Source organism: Canis aureus, chromosome 11 (assembly GCF_053574225.1).
Source record: "Canis aureus isolate CA01 chromosome 11, VMU_Caureus_v.1.0, whole genome shotgun sequence".
Classification (NCBI taxonomy): Eukaryota; Metazoa; Chordata; class Mammalia; order Carnivora; family Canidae; genus Canis; species Canis aureus.
In genome coordinates, this window is record NC_135621.1 from 66,054,158 (window position 1) to 66,075,213 (window position 21,056).

Genomic DNA, 21,056 nt, shown 5'->3' on the forward strand with positions numbered 1-21,056 from the left:
GAACTCTAAATATTGACTCCAATATAATGTGTATTTCCCTCCAACACCTTATTATAAAAAATTTCAAACATCTAAGAAAGTTGAAAGAATATATTTACCACCTAGATTCTATCATCATTTTACAATATTGTTTTATCACATATCCATCCATCTCCCTTCTTACCTATCAATTAATCTTACTTTTTGTTGCAGTGCAAAAGAAAATTCAGACATCAATAAATTCCGCCTCAAATATTTCACATAGTATTTTTATTTGTAGGCAATAAAGCTCTCTCAACATTTTGCTTACTATTTTATAAGAACCGAAAGCATGACTCTGTGCCATAATCACCTAATACCATTTAAATCAGATAACAGTGGTCTTCCAGTTAAGAGGGGAAATAAGTAGAATAAATTAATTTTAATCCTTTATATTTCCAAGGAGTACAATCATATGTGGCACATTCATTTGAAATGTCTGCCCTTTTATTTTATCAGTATCTAGGAGTTCCTATTATAGTTTCTATTTATTTATAATGAAAAGCTCTTACTTGTTAATACTTTCCTATTCAATAGTTCTGGAGGACTATTCAATTTTATGAAGACAGAGAAGCGAACAACCAACTTCTGAACTTAGCCTAGGTAGTTGCATTTGCCTTCTATGATTTATAATAAGAAATACATATTTGGCCTTTGTCCCATTCCTGGCACAGAGCTCCTAAAATCCTTGGAATTTCCTAACTGAAAGGAAAGTCTTTTGTTATTCGTAACAAGCCCTTTTCAGCCACACCTGAGTTTATATTACAGACTTTGTGAAAGCCTGTAGGATGGGGCTGATTGTCACTGGAATCAAGCACAAGATTAGAGGATTAGAAATTTCAGCCCCACCCCCAAACCTGGGGCCACAGAAGAGGGGCCGGAGGTTGAATTATTACCAATGGCCAATTATTTAATCAATCATGCCTATGTAAGGAAGCCTGCAGACATATCCAAAAGGACTGGGTTGAAAGAGCTTCCAAACTTGGTGAACACGTAGAGGTGCTGAGAGGGTGGCACTCCTGGAAAGGGAATCAGGTTTCACATCCTTTCCCATATAACTTGCCCTATATATCTCTTCATCTGGCTGTTCACTTGTATCCTTTAATACATCCTTTAAAATACCAGCAATAGTAAATAAACTGCGCGCCTGGGTTCTGTGAACCATGCTAGCAAATTATTGAACCTGAGGAAGGGGTAGCAGCAAACTCTCAATTGGTAGCCAAATTAGACAGAATTTGTGGGTAACATGGGGACATACTGCTTGCAAATGGCAGCTGAAGTAGGGACACTTCTGTGGGACTGATCCCTTTACAAGTGGGGTCTATGCTAACTCTCTTAGTGTCAGAATTGAACTGAATTATAGGACACCTAGTAGGTGTCAGAGAACTGGTCGATATGGGGAGAAAAAAAGCTCCTGCCTATATGGTGTCAGAAGTGTGAATATGAGAGTAAAGGAAAGAACACTGAATTTTTTTCTCTACATCTTAAATAGATAAGTTTTTTCCAGCTTAATGATTATATGAATTAAACTGTATTATCTACTTAAAATTTTATCATAGTAAACATTTTATTTAGCTATCATATCAATATAGTAATCCCGTTTTCTATCCTCAATGTTAGGAGCAATGATTTAAATGTACAGGAAACATTTCTTTATGAAAATTTACCACTTTGAACACAAAAAAGAAGTGTCAAAAAAGGACATGAGAAATTCGTTTTAAAGTTTAGATTCGGGCAGCCCCGGTGGCTCAGTGGTTTAGCGCCGCCTTCAGCCCGGGCATAATCCTGGCAACCCGGGATTGAGTCCCAGGTCAGGCTCCCTGCATGGAGCCTGCTTCTCCCTCTGCCTGTGTCTCTGCCTCTCTCTCTGTCTCTCATGAATAAAAAATTAATTAATTAATTAATTAATTAATTAATTAAAAATAAAGTTTAGATTCATTTGGATTTGGAAGAAGACTGTCAAGATAATTTTTTTAACTTGCTAAAGATAAAAAGATCCATGGTCTTCCTCTAATGTCAAGATAAAAACAAAATTGTATGCAAAAGTATTTTAATAACCCACACAGATAATTGTCAATTGTCACAAATTCATACTATGACTTCACACTTTATATGCTCTATGAAATTAAAATCACGGTAATATTTTATTCCTTATCAATAGAGCCCAATCTGGACTCAAGCAATCTTGGTCCTCAGTTTTACCAATTAATAACTGGAGGTACAACCCTACTCTGCATGGTGCTCCTGGTTTTCATCTTTAATTTGAAATTCTTTATGATGGTCTTTACTGTTTAGGACATATTCCATTATCTAATAACTTTTTTAGAGTATTAATATACTGGCTAGACAAGGTACAGGTTGTAATTCAATTCTAGCACTTTGCAAATACAAAAAAGTATTTGGCCTGTTCCTCTCCCCTAAGCAGGAAAACTTCTTGGCAACAGATTAAACAAAAGAATAATTCCAATTTAAGGTATCTCATTTAATTTCTTCTAAACTTACTCTGCTTTTTTCATGACATACATAGCCTGTCAAAAGAACTAATAAAAACACTCATTATCACTGAAATAATTGCAAAGCCTGCAAAAAAGAAAACGTGAAAAACCTAGTATATCCCAAGGAAAAATATTCAATTCCAGGTATAACCACACAGAAATGCTAGCGTCTAATAATAATGATAACAATAGTCACCTCATCAGAATACATTCCAAAACATAATTAGAATACTGCATTTGAAGAAAACCCAATGAACAAAACATTGCACATTAGTACACTGTATGAATATAAGCAGGATATGAGCATCCTAGGACCAGCAACATTATAAAATGTAAGACTTATGCTCAACTAAATCAATGCATAAAGTCAAAGAAGCCAAACATAGTGAGGCCACCAAGAATATGCCTCCAAAACATGTTTCATTCACATTAATCTTTTTGGGCTCTTCAGGCAGGAGGTGAATTCATTAGTTTTCCCCAGAAACAAGGAAAACAAAATATAGGCAGAGCAAAGAACAAAGCCCTAAGTCCAAATAGATGTGACATCAGCCCCAATATTTTTGGCATATGTTCATATATAAAAAACTGCCTTATTCAGAATGAAGAGTCTCTTGGGATATGCTAAAGTCATTCAGATAAAAAGGCCAGATTCAATCATAGATTATAATTCATGTAATATATTAACATTTCTCAGCTTCTAAAAAAATTATTTTCCAAAGTCTTCACTGTTGGGTAGAGATCAAAGTGCCACTTAACAAATACATTTGTCAAATGATAATACCCTCTTACAGGGTTTTTAAGAAAAAAGGAGAGATTACACATGAAATTCCTTAAAAGAGTTAAAAAGAACTATAACAGATAAGTAAAATTAAAACTCTATATGCAACTCGATGCGATACTTCCTTTTGTTACATGAAGTTGATAATTCTATTGCTTCCTGTTATAAAGTACATCGTATATAAAAGTATACAATATATATTCAATTAAAAGAATGATATTATAATGGACCTGATATATATCCCTCTCATATTAAAAAATGGAACATTACTAATATCTTGGAAGCTCCCATGTGCCTATTCCTATCTTATTTCTTTTAACCCACCCTATACTACCCTAAATTTTGTGCTAATCACTTCCTTGCTTTTATTTAGAGCATTGACACATGTATATGTACCCCTAAACTATCTAGCTATCATCTATCTATATCCATCCAACTTCCAGCCTTCCTTCCATCCATACATCCATCCGTTTTTTGAACTTTATATATATAATTGAATATGCTCATGTACTTATCCTTCAACTTCTATAGTGTTTTTTTCTCAGTGATTTCTTGATATTATATAATTTTTCATATAATCCCTAAGATTAAAGAGATATATGATACCTATTTAAAAAGCAGAGAAAATGAGGCACAGTGAGACTAAGAACTTGCCACATTATATGAGAAGACAATGGACAAATCTTTCAATGCTAATTCTGAAAGAAAAGCAAACCAATGACTGTCTCAGAGCTTGATAGCATATTCATATTTTTAGTTTCATTTAAAACTAAAACGTTTCTCTAGTGCTAAGAGCACAACTAAGTTAATATTTTAAAACGGACTTTGCCCAAAAGAAATTGACTTTACATAGTTAGTATTGTTTGCTTTCATATTAAAGCGGAAGTTATATTCAAATGTACTGATGATGTAAAAGCCCTAAACAATATTCAAATGTATCCTTTAAAAGGAAAACAAGACTATCAAGAGAAGATTCGTTTTTTTCCTAGGAAATGGACTATTAGAAAACAGCCATATTATGGAATATTCTGACTAAAGAAAATGCTCATTAAATAGGTAGTCTGACGCTCATCAATTCCAAGATTTTGTTCACCTGAGCAAGTGATGGAAGAATCTTCTTGCATATTTGCTGATTTCGTCTCTATATTCCAATATGGTTGTATCCAGGAGTGGTCTTGTTGGAGCATAAAAGGTTCCAAGGCTTGCCTCAAGCTGTGCTGTGGAATTCAAACATAGCAGCACTAAAACAAGTGAAACTCCTTCAATTACAACAGAATACTCATGTTTGCAGTCAGTCAGGTTTTGCAAACTTGGATGAAATGTGAGCTTGTTGCAGGAAAGATGAAATTAAAATATGACAGCTGGTACAAAAACAAACCTGTGTATAAACTTTCACTTGAGGCAAAGCTGACAATGACTCTGAGCAACAAAAAGCTGTCAAAACTGAAGAAATCCATAATGAACCAACCTCTCACCACAAATGGGTAATTAAAACAGTGACTCATCAAAGTAACACAGTTTGAACTAGTATTTCCAGTAAAATCAAGTCACTGTGCTCAACATTTACTCTCTTTAATTGAAAGGAGAAAACTACCCTTTTTGCATTGGGGATTGAAGTTAAGTATTAGAAGTGTTTTTAAAGTAATGCAAACAAAAATAGCCCTATTGGAGTAATAATATCTTTCTAAGACAATTTCAAAGAAACAGTGAAAGTCCCCATACCTTCCCTAAATATTGTCCTAAAAAACAAGATTGTTGGTTTTGTCCAAGTATGAAAGCTAATACCCCTGGGAGGGATGACATGCTAATCCACTCTTGGTCAACTGACACCTTCCTAGGAAAAAAGGATTGGAGAGCAAGTTTTGATAAACCAGAGGACTAGAGACTGGGAGAAAAAGGCGCATTTTGCCTACTTCATAATTTTACCACGCCATGCCTTTGGAGTTGTGTTTTCTCCCAGAAATACCTGGAAGTTATATAATTACAGTAATGGTGACAGTTGTATGACAACACCACAGTTCACAGTGAGACTCCATTGATTTTTATATTACTAATACTGGATTGAATAAACAATTCCTTATTTAGCAAAACTCTTTAGTTTTAGGCATATTTGGTTTGAAAGTATTAAATACCTCATCAGAGTAATTGCTATGGAGTTGGCTAAGCTGTTAGTAATTTCTTTTTTTTAATCTCAACTCTAGACAGTAAAGTAAGATGAACTTTAGGGGTATTTTCTTTCAAAGCAGCAGTCAATTTAGATTAAAATTGAATACGGCAATGCTATTGTGAAAACAAGCCAGATCCTCTTGCCATTGCTTGTTTTCCTGACAGCATGTACTTCTGAAATGTTCAAGCCTACATGGAATACTCATAACTCCCAGCACAGTTATAGATTCATTAGATAGCCCAGCTTGATGTTTAAGGCAGAAATGAAGATCTCAAAGATAACCACAACACAGCTACAAATAAAAGAGCTCACTGGGTTCCACTAATAAAAAGGAAAACAAATTACCACGTCAAATGTTAGATTCGGAGAGCATAAATCTCAATAGAGAAGAATTCTGAGTGTCTTAGAAATGTATTTTGCAGTTGCTTGGAGAAAACACATATACCTACTTAAAATGTACATATTCTGATAACCCGGCATCATGAAAGTGTTTTATTTTAATAGCCTAGTATCATACAAGCTTTTTTTTATTTCCCTATCTTACCAAAATGGTTCCTTGAAAATATCCTTTATTAAAGCAAGAATCTGATAATGCCCATTTGTGAATTCCCTAGTACTCTTTCTTACAACACAAAATCACCAAGGTGCCAGCAATTTCTCAGTGTCCTGAGCAACTGTCAATATTTTATCTTCTCTATAATTCTCCAACTATAAATTTAAGATCTCTGGTTTAGATTGCATATACTATAACAGACTTTCTTTATGGATTCTGCTTTTTTTTTTCCTACTAATGTACCTTATCTTGAGAGTGTACCAATATAAGAAATAAGTACTTGAGATAACTCCGTAGGCAGACATATTGCAGTAATATCTAGTACCCTAACATATTGAAGTTATACTCTTCTTTTTAACTAATATGCATTGAATACCTACAGTAGGCCCAGCACTGTCTGTGCTAGGCATTTTCTCACTGTAGAAATACTGGACCTTCCATAGATGGGTTGGACTACCTCCAAAAAGCACATTCAATTAACATTAAATAAATACTTGTTGTGGGCCTCCTGTGAGTTGGGACAAGTCCCATAATGTGAACTTCCTGAAGGAACATGCCCACTAAAATTACTACAATGAAGATTATGTATAGAATTTCATCTAAACACTGTGTTTACTTTGGAAATGTAATAAAATGGAGTTAGAAAATCTATAAACATTCAAAGAAAATAGTAGGGGAAAACCTCTCCAGCCTTTTGACATATTTCCTGTTTTCTCTATCTTGTAAATTATGTAGGAACAGTTTCTCATGGGCTAGGACTTCTCATCATTAATGTCGATGCATCTTGCAAAGATTTTAAAGAAAGAAACAAGTGCAAGAGCATGTAGGTACATTTTACATTAAGTAAATAACTAAAAATAAAAATAACATATGCTGGATAATTGACAAATATAAAAATGAATTTCATCATTGTATGTGGCACATTATTTTACCCCCTTTTTTAAAGCAGTATTCTATTTAAGGGGTGCCTGGCTGGCTCCAGTTGGTAGAACGTGCAACTCTTGATCACAGGGTCATGAGTTCAAGTCCCACACTGGGCATACAGCTTACTTTAAAAAAAAAAAAAAAAAGACAAAACAGTATCTTATCTTAGATCCTATGGGTACAATTACTTACTGAGGGAATGTAGAGAAATCTAAGCAGGCAGAAGGATATCAGAACTATCAGTTAGAATGAAAACAGGAGCAGCAGCCTGGACTACAATTCTCTTTCTCTTTCTCTTTCTCTTTCTCTTTCTCTTTCTCTTTCTCTTTCTCTTTCTCTTTCTCTCTCTCTCTCTCACACACACACACACGCACACACACACACACACACACAAAATCAGTGGTAAGGACTATTCTCTGGACAAAAGACTTGGGGTGGGAGAGAAAAATATCGATGTCTAAAGTGAAGGAAGAATAAGGATTTTTGTTTGGTTCTTTGTGTACCAGATCCTAGAGAATACATAAAATTTTTTTTTTAAGATTTATTCATTTATTTGAGAGAGGCAGTGCATGTATGAGAAGGGAAGGGAGTAGAGGGGGAAGGAGAGGGACAAGGAGACTCCGCACTGAATGAAGCCCAACCCCAGACTCCATCTCATGACCCTGAGATCATGACCTAGGCTGAAATCAAACCAGATAGTTAACCAACTGAGCCACCCAGGTGCCCCGAGAGTATATAAAATTCTTGATTAAAGTTTGAAATTTGAGCATATTCCACACATGAACTTAAACCGAAATGTACAATGACTGCATTGTGAGTTCCAACATAGGTATATAAAAAAAAGTTACTGTTTATGTTGACATTATACAGTAAACCAGCATATAATTTTTTTCCATATAGATACTTGACATCTGATCTTATCAGTTTTAATAGGGCATTAACATTTTTATCTTTCAATCTCCAATAACGTAACTCAAAAAATCCTCAAAAGATAACTGACTCAATAAAACGTACTTCATGTATATACAAAATCAATTTACAAAGTGTATTTCATGTCTGACCTTCTCTCTCTGGAGTGAGTTTTTGTCTAAGAAGATGGTTTACAATGGCACTCATGCTGATAAAGCACTCATGGCCCAGAGTGTCCCAGTTCATACTGCTCAGGATGTTTATTGCCTCGTAGATCTCATCACAGTGAATATACTGGAATATGATGTCTGTCAGGCCCAGCTGTCCTTGCGTGAAAATACCTGTCACAAAAAAGTAAAACCAAGTGATTCTTTTAAAAATAAAAAGTAGACTAATAAAAACAGAGTTAACATTTCCATAAAGGAAAAACACAGTAATCATTTCTTACAGTAAGTGCTAGAAATGTGGGATTCAGGAGGCTATGAATAGTGATTCTGTGGTTAAATCTTCATTTTGAATTCCAGCTACCAACTCCATCTATCTTATGCCTATCATTGAGCATTAATTGATACTCCACATAATCAAACTGCTTACACTAAAAATGAATAAACATGAGAAGAATTTTTAGGTAAACCACAAGAGCTAACTCTATTTTTCCTATCAGTTGTTTAGGCCTCTGTTGTATACATTTACAGACAGGTTTTTGATGTGAACACAGTTCTTATTGACCAGCTTCATTAGTTCTAAGTTGTTTCTAGTTGTCAGCCCCATATACTTTGGTGTGGGTGCAGGTAAGTACAAATATCCATGACAAATATGATTATATAAATACTTTTAAGTCTATTTTTATTAATGAGTACTCTCAATTGATAGTTTTTTCATAGGTACCACATACCAATTTACCTTAAACTGGCATTTAAAAACTATTCTTTTCTATTGAAGTAAGAAATGATTAATACTGTTAATGATGCCCTTCACAACTAATATTTACTTGAAATATTCTTGATACAATATAAACATATGTTTAACCTTCTAAAATGAAAGAAAATCTACTTCTAATCTGGTTTTTCTTTTTTTTAGATTTGATTTATTTATTCATGAGAGACACAAAGAGAGAGGCAGAAACACAGGCAGAGGGAGAAGCAGGCTCCCAGGCCCAGGACCCCAGCTCCCAGGCCCCCGGGATCATGCCCTAAGCTGAAGGTAGAGGCTCACCACTGAACCACTCAGGTGTCCCTCCACTTCTAATCTTAGAGGAGTAAGACCACACACACACACACACACACACACACACACACACACACAAAACAGATGGGTCATTCTAATTATTTTATCATTTTTTATATATGCTTGATCATTTGAAACTAATAATTTCTGTGTAATTAAACAACAGTAAATATTAGGGCTTTTAAGCAGGGTTTGATTTTTATTTTTGTAATCTTTCAAAAATGGCTGGCTATAAAACCTTTTACTTCAGCCAGTGTTTGATAATTAGAGTAAGTCTATAAAAACTTCTATAAATAATCATAAAGCTAAATGAGAAAATGTATGTAAAATTATTTGTAAGCTGTAAAATATATAAAATATTACTGCAATTCTTTTTATTACTATCATCATCATTTAACTGGAATAGTTATAGGTTTTAGGATTTAAAAAGTATATTAGAGTTCATAAGAAAGATGCCTAAATTCTTAATTTTAACTTCAAGTCACATTAAAATGAGAATTTGTGCTGTATCTGACAGGATTCAACTTGATAGGGAATCTGGGGAATTGCCCTGATTATACTAAGCAATAAAACCTCACTATTCTTTTTGTGTTGGTAAAATCAATGAATGGTACTATCCAAAAGCTTTCATGAGCCTGCAGTTAGGCACTGAAAGCTCTCATAAATCAGGGTGGTTCCTTGGCAGTAGATATTAATATGTAGGAACTTGATAGGAAACCAAAAATATCTGAAATCTGTTGACTCCATTTATACCCTAAACAATAATTATAGCAAGCGAAGGAACTGATCTGTCAAGAAAAAAACAAACAAACAAAAAATCATAATCAAACTGTTCAAAAGGTTGATAAAGAGAAAAATCTTAAAAAGTAGCCAAAGAAAAAAACACACATATAAAGATATGAAAAATTGCAAACTTTGCTTCTGAAATCATGCAAGCCAGGAGTCAACAGCAAAACTTTAAAAACTGCTAAAATAAAAATGAATTAAACTAAAATTCTATACCTTTATAATAAAGAATTGAAAAATCATGAAAAACCATAATATCCTAAATGTACCTAATAACAGAAAATAATAAAGCAAAAAGTGATAGAACTGAAAGGAGAAAAAGTCAAAAGCCATAATTATAAATGGAGATTTTAGCATTTCTCTCTCACTAATTGAGAGAACACATGAACAAAATTAGTAAAGATAGAAAAACCTTGAAAAACACTAATAATGAATTTGATCTGACATATATAAAATACTTAACCCAATAACAGCAAAATACACATTCTTTTTACATGTACACAGAATATCAACCAAGATGTGGCATATTCAGGGTGATAAAACAAGCCTCAATAAATTTAACTGTTTTGGGGAATCCCAGGGTGGCTCAGCAGTTTAGCGCCTGCCTTCAGCCCAGGGAGTGATCCTGGAGTCCTGGGATCGAGTCCCACATTGGGCTCCCTACATGGAGCCTGCTTCTCCCTCTGCCTGTGTCTCTGCCTCTCTTTTTCTCTTTGTCTTTTATGAATGAATGAATGAATGAATAAATAAATAAATAAGCAAACAAATAAAATAAATAGATAGATAGATAGATAGATAGATAGATAGATAGATAGATAGATAGATTGATTTAACTGTTTTGAAATCATACAGAGTAGGTCCTCTGACCACAACAGAATTAGATATCAATACAGAAAGATGTTTGGAAAATCTCCAAACATTTAGAAACTAGTCAACATTTATTTAAATAAACTGATTTAGGGGCACCTGTGTGGCTCAGTTTGTTAAGTGTCCGACTTCAGCTCAGGTCATGGTCTCAGGGTCCTGGGATCAAGCCCCACACAAGTCTCCCTGCTCAGCAGGTAGTCTGCTTGTCCCTTCCCCTCCCAATGCCCTTCCCCCTACTGGTGCTCTCTCTGTCTTTCTCTCTCAGATAAATAAAATCCTAAACTAACAAACTATGATTTAAAGAAGAAATCACAGGGGTGCCTGGTTGGCTTAGTCAGTAGAGCATACAACTCTTGACCTCAGGGTCATGAGTTCCAGCCCCACACGTTGGAGGTAGAGATTACTAAAAAAGAATAAATAAAAATAAAGAAGAAATCACAAAGTAAATTTAAAAATATCTCGAAATTTCAGAATAAAAATAAAAATGTAACATCAAAATTTGTGAGGTACAGCTATAGCAGTACTTAGAGGGAAATTTCTAGCTTTAAATGTTTTAATTAGAAAAGAAGAAAGATCTAAAATCAACAATACAAGCTCTCATGTTAAGAACCTACGGAAAGAAGAGCAAATTATACCTAAAGTAAACTGAAGAGTGGAAATGATACAAATAAGAAATAGAAAATAAAGAAGAGCCAATGAAATCAACAGCTGGCTCTTTGAAATGATCAGTAAAATTGACCAACCTCTGCCTAAATTGATTAAAAAAATAGAGTTGACACAACTTACCCAATCAAAAATAAAGACTATAGAACTACAGACATTAAAAAATATTGTTTAATATGAATAACTTTACACAAATATAATTTAAATGAAATGGATTCCTTGTAAGATTCAAGCTCTCTAAGCTCTTTCAATAAGGAATAAATAATTTGAATGACTCTGTTATTTAAATTTGAATTCATAGTTAAAGGAACTTTATACACATACACATGCAGGCATGTGCCCCACACATACAAAACCTGCATGTCCAGATGCCTTCATTGGTGAATTCTCTCAAACATCAAAAGAAGAAATAATATCAACTCAACACAACTCAAAAATATAAAAGAGGGAGTACTTGTCAACTCATTTCATGATATTAGCATTACACTAATATCAAAAATGACAGAGACATTACAGGAAAAGAAAAAGAAAACTACATACCAATATTTCCCATAAACAGAAAAATCCTTAACAAAATATTAGCAAGTCCAGCAATATATTAAACAGATCATATATCATAAATGAGAGATTTATCCAACAAATGCAAGGCCACTGAAACATCTGGAAACTAATCAGTACAATTCACCATATGACCAGAAAAAGCATATAATCATTTCTAATGATGCAAAAAAAAGCCCCTGAAAAAAATTCAATATACACGCAAGATAATGTGTCTCAGCCAACTAGGAATGGAATAGATTTTCTCAACCTAATAACATAATATTTATAGTGAAAAAACTAAATGCTTTCTAAGATCAAAAACAAAGCAAGGATGTCCTCTCTTGCCACTTCTATTTAATACTATACTGGAGATCCTAGCTAGTATAATAAGGGAAGAAACCAAAATAAACGGCATACAGGTTAATAAATAAGATTGTAAAACTGTTTTTAATTGCCATTGTCATAGGTCATCCCAGGAAGCTCTAAAGAATCTACAAAAACATTATTACAGAAAACAAAACCAAACAAAACAAAAAAAACATTATTACAACTAAGAAATGAGTTTAAAAGGGTTGCAGGAGGGCAGCCCAGGTGGCTCAGCGGTTTAGCGCCGCCTTCAATCCAGGGTGTGATCCTGGAGACCTGGGATCAAGTCCCACATCAGGCTCCCTGCATGGAGCCTGCTTCTCCCTCTGCCTGTGTCTCTGCCTCTCTGCCTCTCTCTCTCTCTCTATCTCTCATGAATGAATAAATAAATAAAGTTTTTTAAAAAAGGGTTGCAGGATACATGGTCAATATTTTCAAATTTTATTTCCGTATAATCTCAATGAACAATTAAAATTGTAATTAGAAGTACTATTTACAGTAGCACCCAAAAACCTGAACAAAATATATGTAAGATCTTTACACTTAAAACTAAAAAAACACTGCTGAGAGAAATCTTATGAGATCTGAATAAATACAGAGGGATACTGTGTTCATAGACTGAGAGATTCAATATTGTTAAATTGTCACTCCACTCCAAATTCAACTACAGATTCAACATGCTCCAAATCAAAATCTCAAGTGTTTTTATGAAACTGACAAGTTCAGTTTAAAATTGACATAGAGGGCAGCCCCGGTGGCACAATGGTTTGGCGCCACCTGCAGCCTGGGGTGTGATCCTGGGGACCTGGGATCGAGTCCCAGGTCAGGCTCCCGGCGTGGAGCCTGCTTCTCCCTCTGCCTGTGTCTCTGCCTCTCTCTCTCTCTGTGTCTATGAATAAATAAATAAAATCTTTAAAAAAAAGGCCGTTTAAAAAATAATAAAATAAAATAAAATTGACATAGAAATTTAAAAGATTTAGAGTAGCCAAAACAATTTTGAAATAGAACAAAGCTGGAGAACAGTAGTATTTGATTTCAACATTTACCGTAAAACTACAGTAATTAAGACAGTGTAGTATTCATATTTAAAACTTAATTTCAATCCATGCTTCACGCTATATGCATTAATTAACTTGAAACAGACCATGAACCTAATTCTAAGAGCTAAAATCACAAAACTCTTAGAAGAAAACACGGTTAGAAAATTACTTCATAGACAGTACATGAAAAATACAAGTCATAAAGAATTTAAGAATTGAATTTCATTAAAATTAAAAACTCCTGCTACTCGAAACACAGTTAAGTAAATGAAAAGATAATTACAAGCTGGAAGAAAATATTCATAATACTAGTATCTTACAAAGAACTTATATTCAGAATATATAAAAACTTTTACATCTCAAAAATAAACAGTCCAACTAAATTTGGGCAAAAGATTTGAAGACATCAGAGAAGATATATGGCAAATAAACACATAAAAAGATGCTCAATTCCAACAGTCATCAGGGAAATGAAAATTAACACCATTACAAATCCATTAGAATCCCCCAAATTAAAAAGACCATTAATGCTAAGTGTTAGGATGTGTGTGGAGCAACTAGAACTCCAAAATATAGTGTTTCTTTTTCAGTTAAACATACATGTAGCCTATGGCCCAGTCATTCTACTCCTAGGTTTTTCCCAAGAGAAATTAAAATATACTTCGATATAAAGATGTGTACATGAAAGTACATGGCATTTTTATTGATATTAGCTTAAATCTGGAAACAACTCATGTCCATAAATATGTGGAACAATATACAAATTGTGGTTTATCTAAACAGCGGAATACTACTCAGTAACATAAAGGAAAATTTATAGATAAAACATATCAATATGGAATATTCTCACAGATGCTGAGTTAAAAAAGTAAGGCATTAGAAAAATACCTATTTTATGAGTCCTTTTCTATGAAATTCAGAAAAAGCAAATCTAATCAGTAATGACAAAAAGCAGGTCTGTGCTCTTCAGCTTTGAGGAAGATGAGGAATGGCTGCAAAAGGGTTTGAGAGAAGTTTTTGGTGATTGAAATCTATATCTTCTTGATTGTGGTAGTAATCATGAGGATATATACATTTGCCAAAACTCATTAAACTGTACATTTGGAACGGGTACATTTTATTTTATGTAAATTATACCCCAATAAATGTGACTTAAAAATCCATCATCATTCTAGTTTAAAGAAAGCAGAGTGCTATCTGGAGTAACAGTCCATTTCAAATGATAGGAGATCCAACTTTAAGATGAGTAGGCATCTAATAAATTATCTGACATTTTTTACAGCAATAAATTACCCCCAATTACTACTTGGGTAAAGTATAATATTTCAATAGCCCACTGAAAATAACTCTTTTGAAGAAAACATACTTCTTAAAAAAACACTAAGAGAAACATCATACTACTTGTTTTGTTAGACAGAATGACAAACACACATGCACATGCACATACTGCCTTTGATTTTCAAAATCCTAGGAGAGGAAAGAGGTTAGCTTTAATTATTTCTTGCTTGATATAATCACTTGAACATTTAATCTTTTCCCAACTTTGCGGTCTCTAGTGAGAGCACTACGGGGGCACTCCAGGTGGATGGAAAACTATCTAAACCATGGATGGAGGAAGTGTAGAGCACATGCCTTGGATGGGGAGCTACACTCTTGCAAAAACAGCTAGGGGGATGTGCCCTGAGAGGCAGACAAGTGTTTATCAATCACTGAAGAATTTCAGGCTGAAAAATCCATGGCCAAATCTGCAGTTAGATCACTGTGGTGGCAGTTCAGGGGATTAACTGTGGGGTGGGATGAGAAGATTGGAAGGTAGAAGATTACAGAAAGAAAGCTACTATTTGATCACTGCTTGAAAGCAGGGTACGGGGGATCCCTGGGTGGCTCAGTGGTTCGGCGCCTGCCTTTGGCCCGGGGTGTGATCCTGGAGTCCTAGGATCGAGTCTCCTGGCATGGAGCCTGCTTCTCCCTCTGCCTGTGTCTCTGCCTCTCTTTCTCTCTGTGTCTCTCATGAATAAATAAATAAAATCTTTAAAAATAAATAAAATTAAAATTAAAAAAAAAAACAGGGTAGGGCCAAATTAAGGTAATGACAGCAAGGCTGACTAGAGAGGTTTCTGACAGTATTTAGAAGGCAGAATTGAAAGGACTTGGTCACTAATTATATGGCATTAGGGGTGAGGGAGGATTCTAGGATGATTTCTCACTTGGGATTCCATCTGAATAACTGTGCCATCCACCAAAATGGAGAATATAAGAGAAGAAACAGGTTTGGGGAGAAGGAAAATAAGAAAAAGCTCTTAATCTGTATAAATCAGGAGGAGAGCTAAAAATGGAAACTTAGGGAGCCTCAACATATTCATGAGTATACAGAAGAAGGACATGAAAAAGTGATGAAAAGGTGGATTTCAGGTCACAGAAGGCAGGTATGATGAGAATTCTGTGATGGTAGAAGTGGTCAGCAACTATTATTAAATGCTGAAAAGTCATCAAGTAAGATAAAAGAAATATATGTATCAAGTAGGAAGTCTCTGATGACCTTTCCAAAAGCAGTTCCAGAAGAACAATAAAGAACCAGGCCAGAACTTGATACTGTGAGGAACTAATGGGAAGTAAAGCAGCAGAAAAAGTTAGTGTTCACTATTATTTCAGTGAGTGTAACTACAAAAAGAAGGAGAACATTTGATTAGTAACAGAGAAGAAACAATTTTAAGGAAGAGATGTTCGTTTATTTGTTTTATAGTGTGGCTTGGGCCTCATCTACAAAGCAAAATTCATGGGGGGTGTGGGGAGGATGACAAAGTAAAGGTATCCATAGGAATGTAATGGGATCCAGATTGGAACTAGTGGTGGAACTGTCTTAGATAAGAGGAAGGGCTCCTTTTCCACTGAATTGAGAAGGAAAGATTTATGTTCATGTAGATAAATGGTTGGTTAGGTGGGTGGGTGGGGAGATGGTGAAGAGCAGATAAACTTAATGAAGTGCCAATTAAAAGGTATGACTCTTTAATTGGGCAGGGAGCTGAGAGGGCAGGGAGCTGACCATGTGAGTTTAAGGAGAGCAGTGAAAGTTGAAAAAGGTACTGATTGATGACAATGGAAAAGCTTTAATATCTCTGTAATATAATTAGGGACTCCTCTTTTGAAAATTAATCTCAGTCTACATATGTGGAAATATGGAACAATGATTGCCAAGCAAAGAAATCTGATTACATTTTGCTTTACATAAAACAGTACTTATTGGCTTCCATGTGGGAGGATGACACTTCTAGCTCCCTCCTGAGGAAGACATGCTCTTCAAATTCTTCTAACACTGGTGATGGCCTTTTAATCCCCAACACATTTGTGTGATGATTATAAGGATTTAGAATGGAAGTTCTAGCCTTGGAACAAAGTTTTCCTTCAACACTACACTGACCTATTCTCAAAGTCAAACTCCAAAAATCTTAGCATATTGGCACCAGCCACTGCCACGTTTACATATGACAGCATTCTATTTTAAACTATGATCTATGTCAGCTTCTTAAATTGTAAGCTACACCTTGCATGTCAAATTTTCCAAAGGCTTGCATAACAAGCTTATGAAAAAATCTCGTAAATGCTCCCTAGTGGAGAAACTGCACATGCAACTACCTGTTTATATATGCAGTAACTTGAATTATACATGAAAATTCCACATGGATGCCCAGAATCAGCACTGTGTTAATTCAAGAAGTATATTAAAATTTTTGGATGTATTTAGTAGCAGAACCTAAGAAAAATCTGTTCTTTAAACAGGGTTTTCTTTAAAAAAAAAAAAAAAAAAAAAAAGATCTGTTAGTTGGAATCTACTGTTTCAAGGAATCTACTCTTCCTAGAAAAAATAAATAATCTGTAATAAATATTAATCTTACATTTTTAAAATTCTGGGAAACTCCATATTTAGATCTTTTAAAGAGTCTGTAAGTCTGTACAATTTCCCCTATCCCATAAAACTTAAGAGTCATATTGAAAATAAAATTTAAATGATAAATGTCAGTTGCAGAAGTTATCACCTTTTCATTTGAATGCTTGACTTCTATTGGATAATTCTCTTCCAAGAGACCTTCTTGGGAAAAAGAGGTGACAGCCAACTCATTGCCTAATTGATTTAGGAACAGTGCCCAGGGAGACAGTCCAATTAAGTTTACAAGCTGGCAATTAGCAGGAAGCCCTCTAAATCCCTACACTGAGAGCCTGTTTACTTTAGTAAGAAGGCAAATGTGCTAGAGATAGGAAGAGAAAGCTGTGCTTTTTGCAAAGCTGTTGTGAGTAGGCCCACAAGGGAGGGCTGAAGAAAAGCTAGGTATATGTGGGCAGACAGCCTTTTGTTTGACAGGTAACTGGGTAATTTAGAGGGTGTGTGTGTGTGTATGCGTGTGTGTGTGTGTGTGTGTGTGTGTGTTTTAACAGACATGCAAAACATCTAACATCCACTTTAATGAGTGTTGTGTATGGAGATATACAACTGTTAAACATGTAGCCGGGCAAAGTAGAACTGGATTATCTTACAATAAATGAGATTCCAAACATTTTTTTTCTTGGGCAACATGACCATTATAAACAGATTTAGTTGCGGTTTTATTATGTGGAAAGAATATAGTCCTCACATTATATCTACTATATCTTTCAGGTTAATCAAGTCATTTTCAACTAGATTTATTTCATGGGTTCAATTTCAGAGGTAGACATATTACCAAAAAAAAGTAAACTGACAGCTATTTAACAAACATTACAATGTCTTTCAAAACTTAATTTTGTACCACAGAGCCAAATCATGTAATGGGTTTAAAAATATATTTACTTTTCTGTTTTCAAGTTGCAATAATATGAATTAAAATCTATTTTTAAAACCTAAGTGAGGTTCTCTCAAGAATGTTAAGTTATACAAAACTACCTAAAGAATATTATAGGGAAAAAAAAGAATATTATAGGGCATAATGCATAGCTGGTAATGTAAAACTGCAAAAGACCAATGAATCATACTAATACAATTTTGTATTAAAGTTTCCTGGTTGAGGGGCACCTGCTGGCTTAGTCAGTAGAGCATACGACCCTTCATCTTCAGGTTGTAAGTTCAAGCTCCACACTGGATGTAGAAATTACTTAAAAAAAAAAATCTAAAAAAAAAAGTTTCCTGGTTGAAATGAGCTACATTAATACATGATTTTCATAATATTGAAAAACTTTTTCAATATTTTTATCTAAAAGGAAACAGAGTTGTATAACCTTCTGTCCAAATTCTAACCAAACATTTGCTTTCTCTTCTTTTAAAACATTTGTCTTACACATTGCAATCTGGGAAGCAATGGATACTTATCATCTAGAATAACTAATTAATAGAAAAAGTATTACATTCCTACAACAAAGAACTTTTTAATGGCATATTAAGTACTTTCAAAATATTCATATATGTATTTATTTTGGAAAGTATCAAAAGTGTTAAGTTTAAGTTTTTCATGCATTACAATGAGCAATTAGTGCAATTTCCAAACTCTTCACTATCTAATGCTCCTTAACATTTAGAAAATCATCCACAAAGCTTTCTTAAAGAAACTATATGAAGGCACCTGGCTGGGTCAGTTAGGAGAGCACGTGACTCTTGATCTCAGAGTTGTGAGTCAGAGCCCCACATTGGGCATAAATATTACCTGAAAAAAAATTATATAAAATTTTTGAAAGGCAAGCCTATTTATAGGATGACACAGAAAACTTCCATTTCTAGGATGGTTTTATTCTCTTAATCATAATGTCACCATCATAAACATTTTAACTTAACTCACCAACTTTCTTGACTTACCAAGCTTAAACAAGAGTGCACCCAAAGGTCCTCTGTCAAACCTGAGGAAGAGGAGATTATAAATGTCCCCACGTTCTGGCTTCTCAGAAACCAATGGAGGAGCTATCCACTGCATTTGAACAAGACTGCTAGAAATGTCAAAGAATTTATTGAACTGCAGAGTCTTCCTGGGTGAGCGGTCTTCAGCCAAGAGCTGGATGTTAATAGGGGATAAAGCCATATCAAAAATTTGCAGCTCCCCTTGGTTGCTGCCAACTAGTAGAATGGCACCACTTGGGTGGCAGCTTATTAATGAAGGCAAAAGTTCAGCATGGGCTAAGAGAGTTACTCTACGGTGAGTTTCATAAAGAATTACTGAAGAATCTTCACAGCCCAGAATCAGTTTGTCTTCAGTAACATTCCTGCAGCAGCTAATAGCTTTTGATTTTAGTGGTATTCTGGTTACTGATATACACTGGATTTTGTTCCGAACATATTCATAGATGCAGCTGTCAGCCATGGGCTCTTTGTCTACACTGATGGAGCGCTCCACTGTCAACACTTGATAAGGCTGTTTGGTGCCAAAGCGAACATCCAGTGGATCCCATTCCGTGCGGATACAACTCAGAACCTATAAGAAATGTATCAAGTATGTTCACAAAGACCTTGATTCTTCTTCAGTGGTCACACACAGGCCTGCATATTCATCCAGCATCCTACTGAAGACCATCAATTATCACCCTAAACATCAGCCACATATAAGCGTGTATATGCTATATATGTGTATATGTTATATCTCTCACATAGAATATATATGAATGTATATAGCACATATATAACACAGCTGCAGAAATTGTAAGATTTCAACATTAACACTTTGTTTTTGAAAATCTGTAAATAACTTAAAGACAAATATGTTCAACATATAAAAGCTAATAAGGTGGCCCTTTAAGATAATATGGCTAGCAGAATATCTAAAAATATCAGAAGTTTAATTTTTTTAAGATTTTATTTATTTATTCATGAGAGACACAGAGAGGGAGAGAGAGAGACACACACACACACAGAGGGAGAGGGAGAAGCAGGCTCCATGCAGGGAGCCCGACATGGAACTCGATCCTGGGACTCCAGGATCACGCCCTGGGCCGAAGGTGGCGCTAAACTGCTGAGCCACCCAGAGATCCCCAGAAGTTTAATTTTTAAAAGAATGAATAAAGGACTTTAAACAATTTAGCTAATCTCCTTCCCACCCACTGTCCTTCCCAGTTCTGAAATTGTTGGTAAATTACTGACCAGAATACTTTTAATTAGTAGGGTAGGGTAGGCAAAGGAAAAAAACTAGAACCCTGTTAAGAGTCTTATAGAAATATTTTTCTATAAAGAAAGGATCTGAAGGTTGTTAAGTAGACAAATGGCCAACAGAAAGAAATGTTATATAGTAATATAATGCACTGGTTTTATTTTTTTTAAGTTTTTATTTATTTATTCATGAGAGACACAGAGAGAGGCAGAGACCCAGGCAGAGGGAGAAGCAGGCTCCTCGCAGGGAGCCCGACGTGGGACTCGATCCGGGTCTCCAGAATCAGGCCCTGGGCCGAAGGTGGCGCTAAACCGCTGCACCACCCGGGCTGCCCAATGCACTGGTTTTAAAACAAAATAATTAAGACCTGTTTAAGTAATATGATTTGTCAATACTGATGAAGTGAAGTTTTTAAATCATCTTTATTGTAGAAAGAAAAGGCTACAAAGAACACCGGGACAGAATAAAGAAAGAAAACAACAGGCCATTCACTTTATTTTTAATGTAGGAGGCCAAGAACCTGGAGAGTATTACTAAAGAGGAGATTTTCTAGTACTTTGTCAAAAACTTGAAAATCAGATGTAGAAACATTAAAAAGCATGTTTCTACACATGTAAGAAAATTCT

General features: G+C 34.8%; 1 protein-coding gene across 12 annotated transcripts in view; it reads right to left on the minus strand.

Moving 5' to 3' along the window:
• WDPCP (WD repeat containing planar cell polarity effector) overlaps positions 1-21,056 on the minus strand; it is a 426,161-nt gene that overhangs the window by 243,229 nt on the left and 161,876 nt on the right. For all 12 annotated transcript variants that reach the window (XM_077915604.1, XM_077915602.1, XM_077915603.1 and 9 more), the window contains 3 exons: positions 19,152-19,761; positions 7,997-8,185; positions 4,385-4,508 (listed from right to left, as the gene is read on the minus strand). In XM_077915604.1, the coding sequence (XP_077771730.1) occupies positions 4,385-4,508; positions 7,997-8,185; positions 19,152-19,761 (923 nt within the window). The remainder of the gene's footprint in view (positions 1-4,384; positions 4,509-7,996; positions 8,186-19,151; positions 19,762-21,056) is intronic.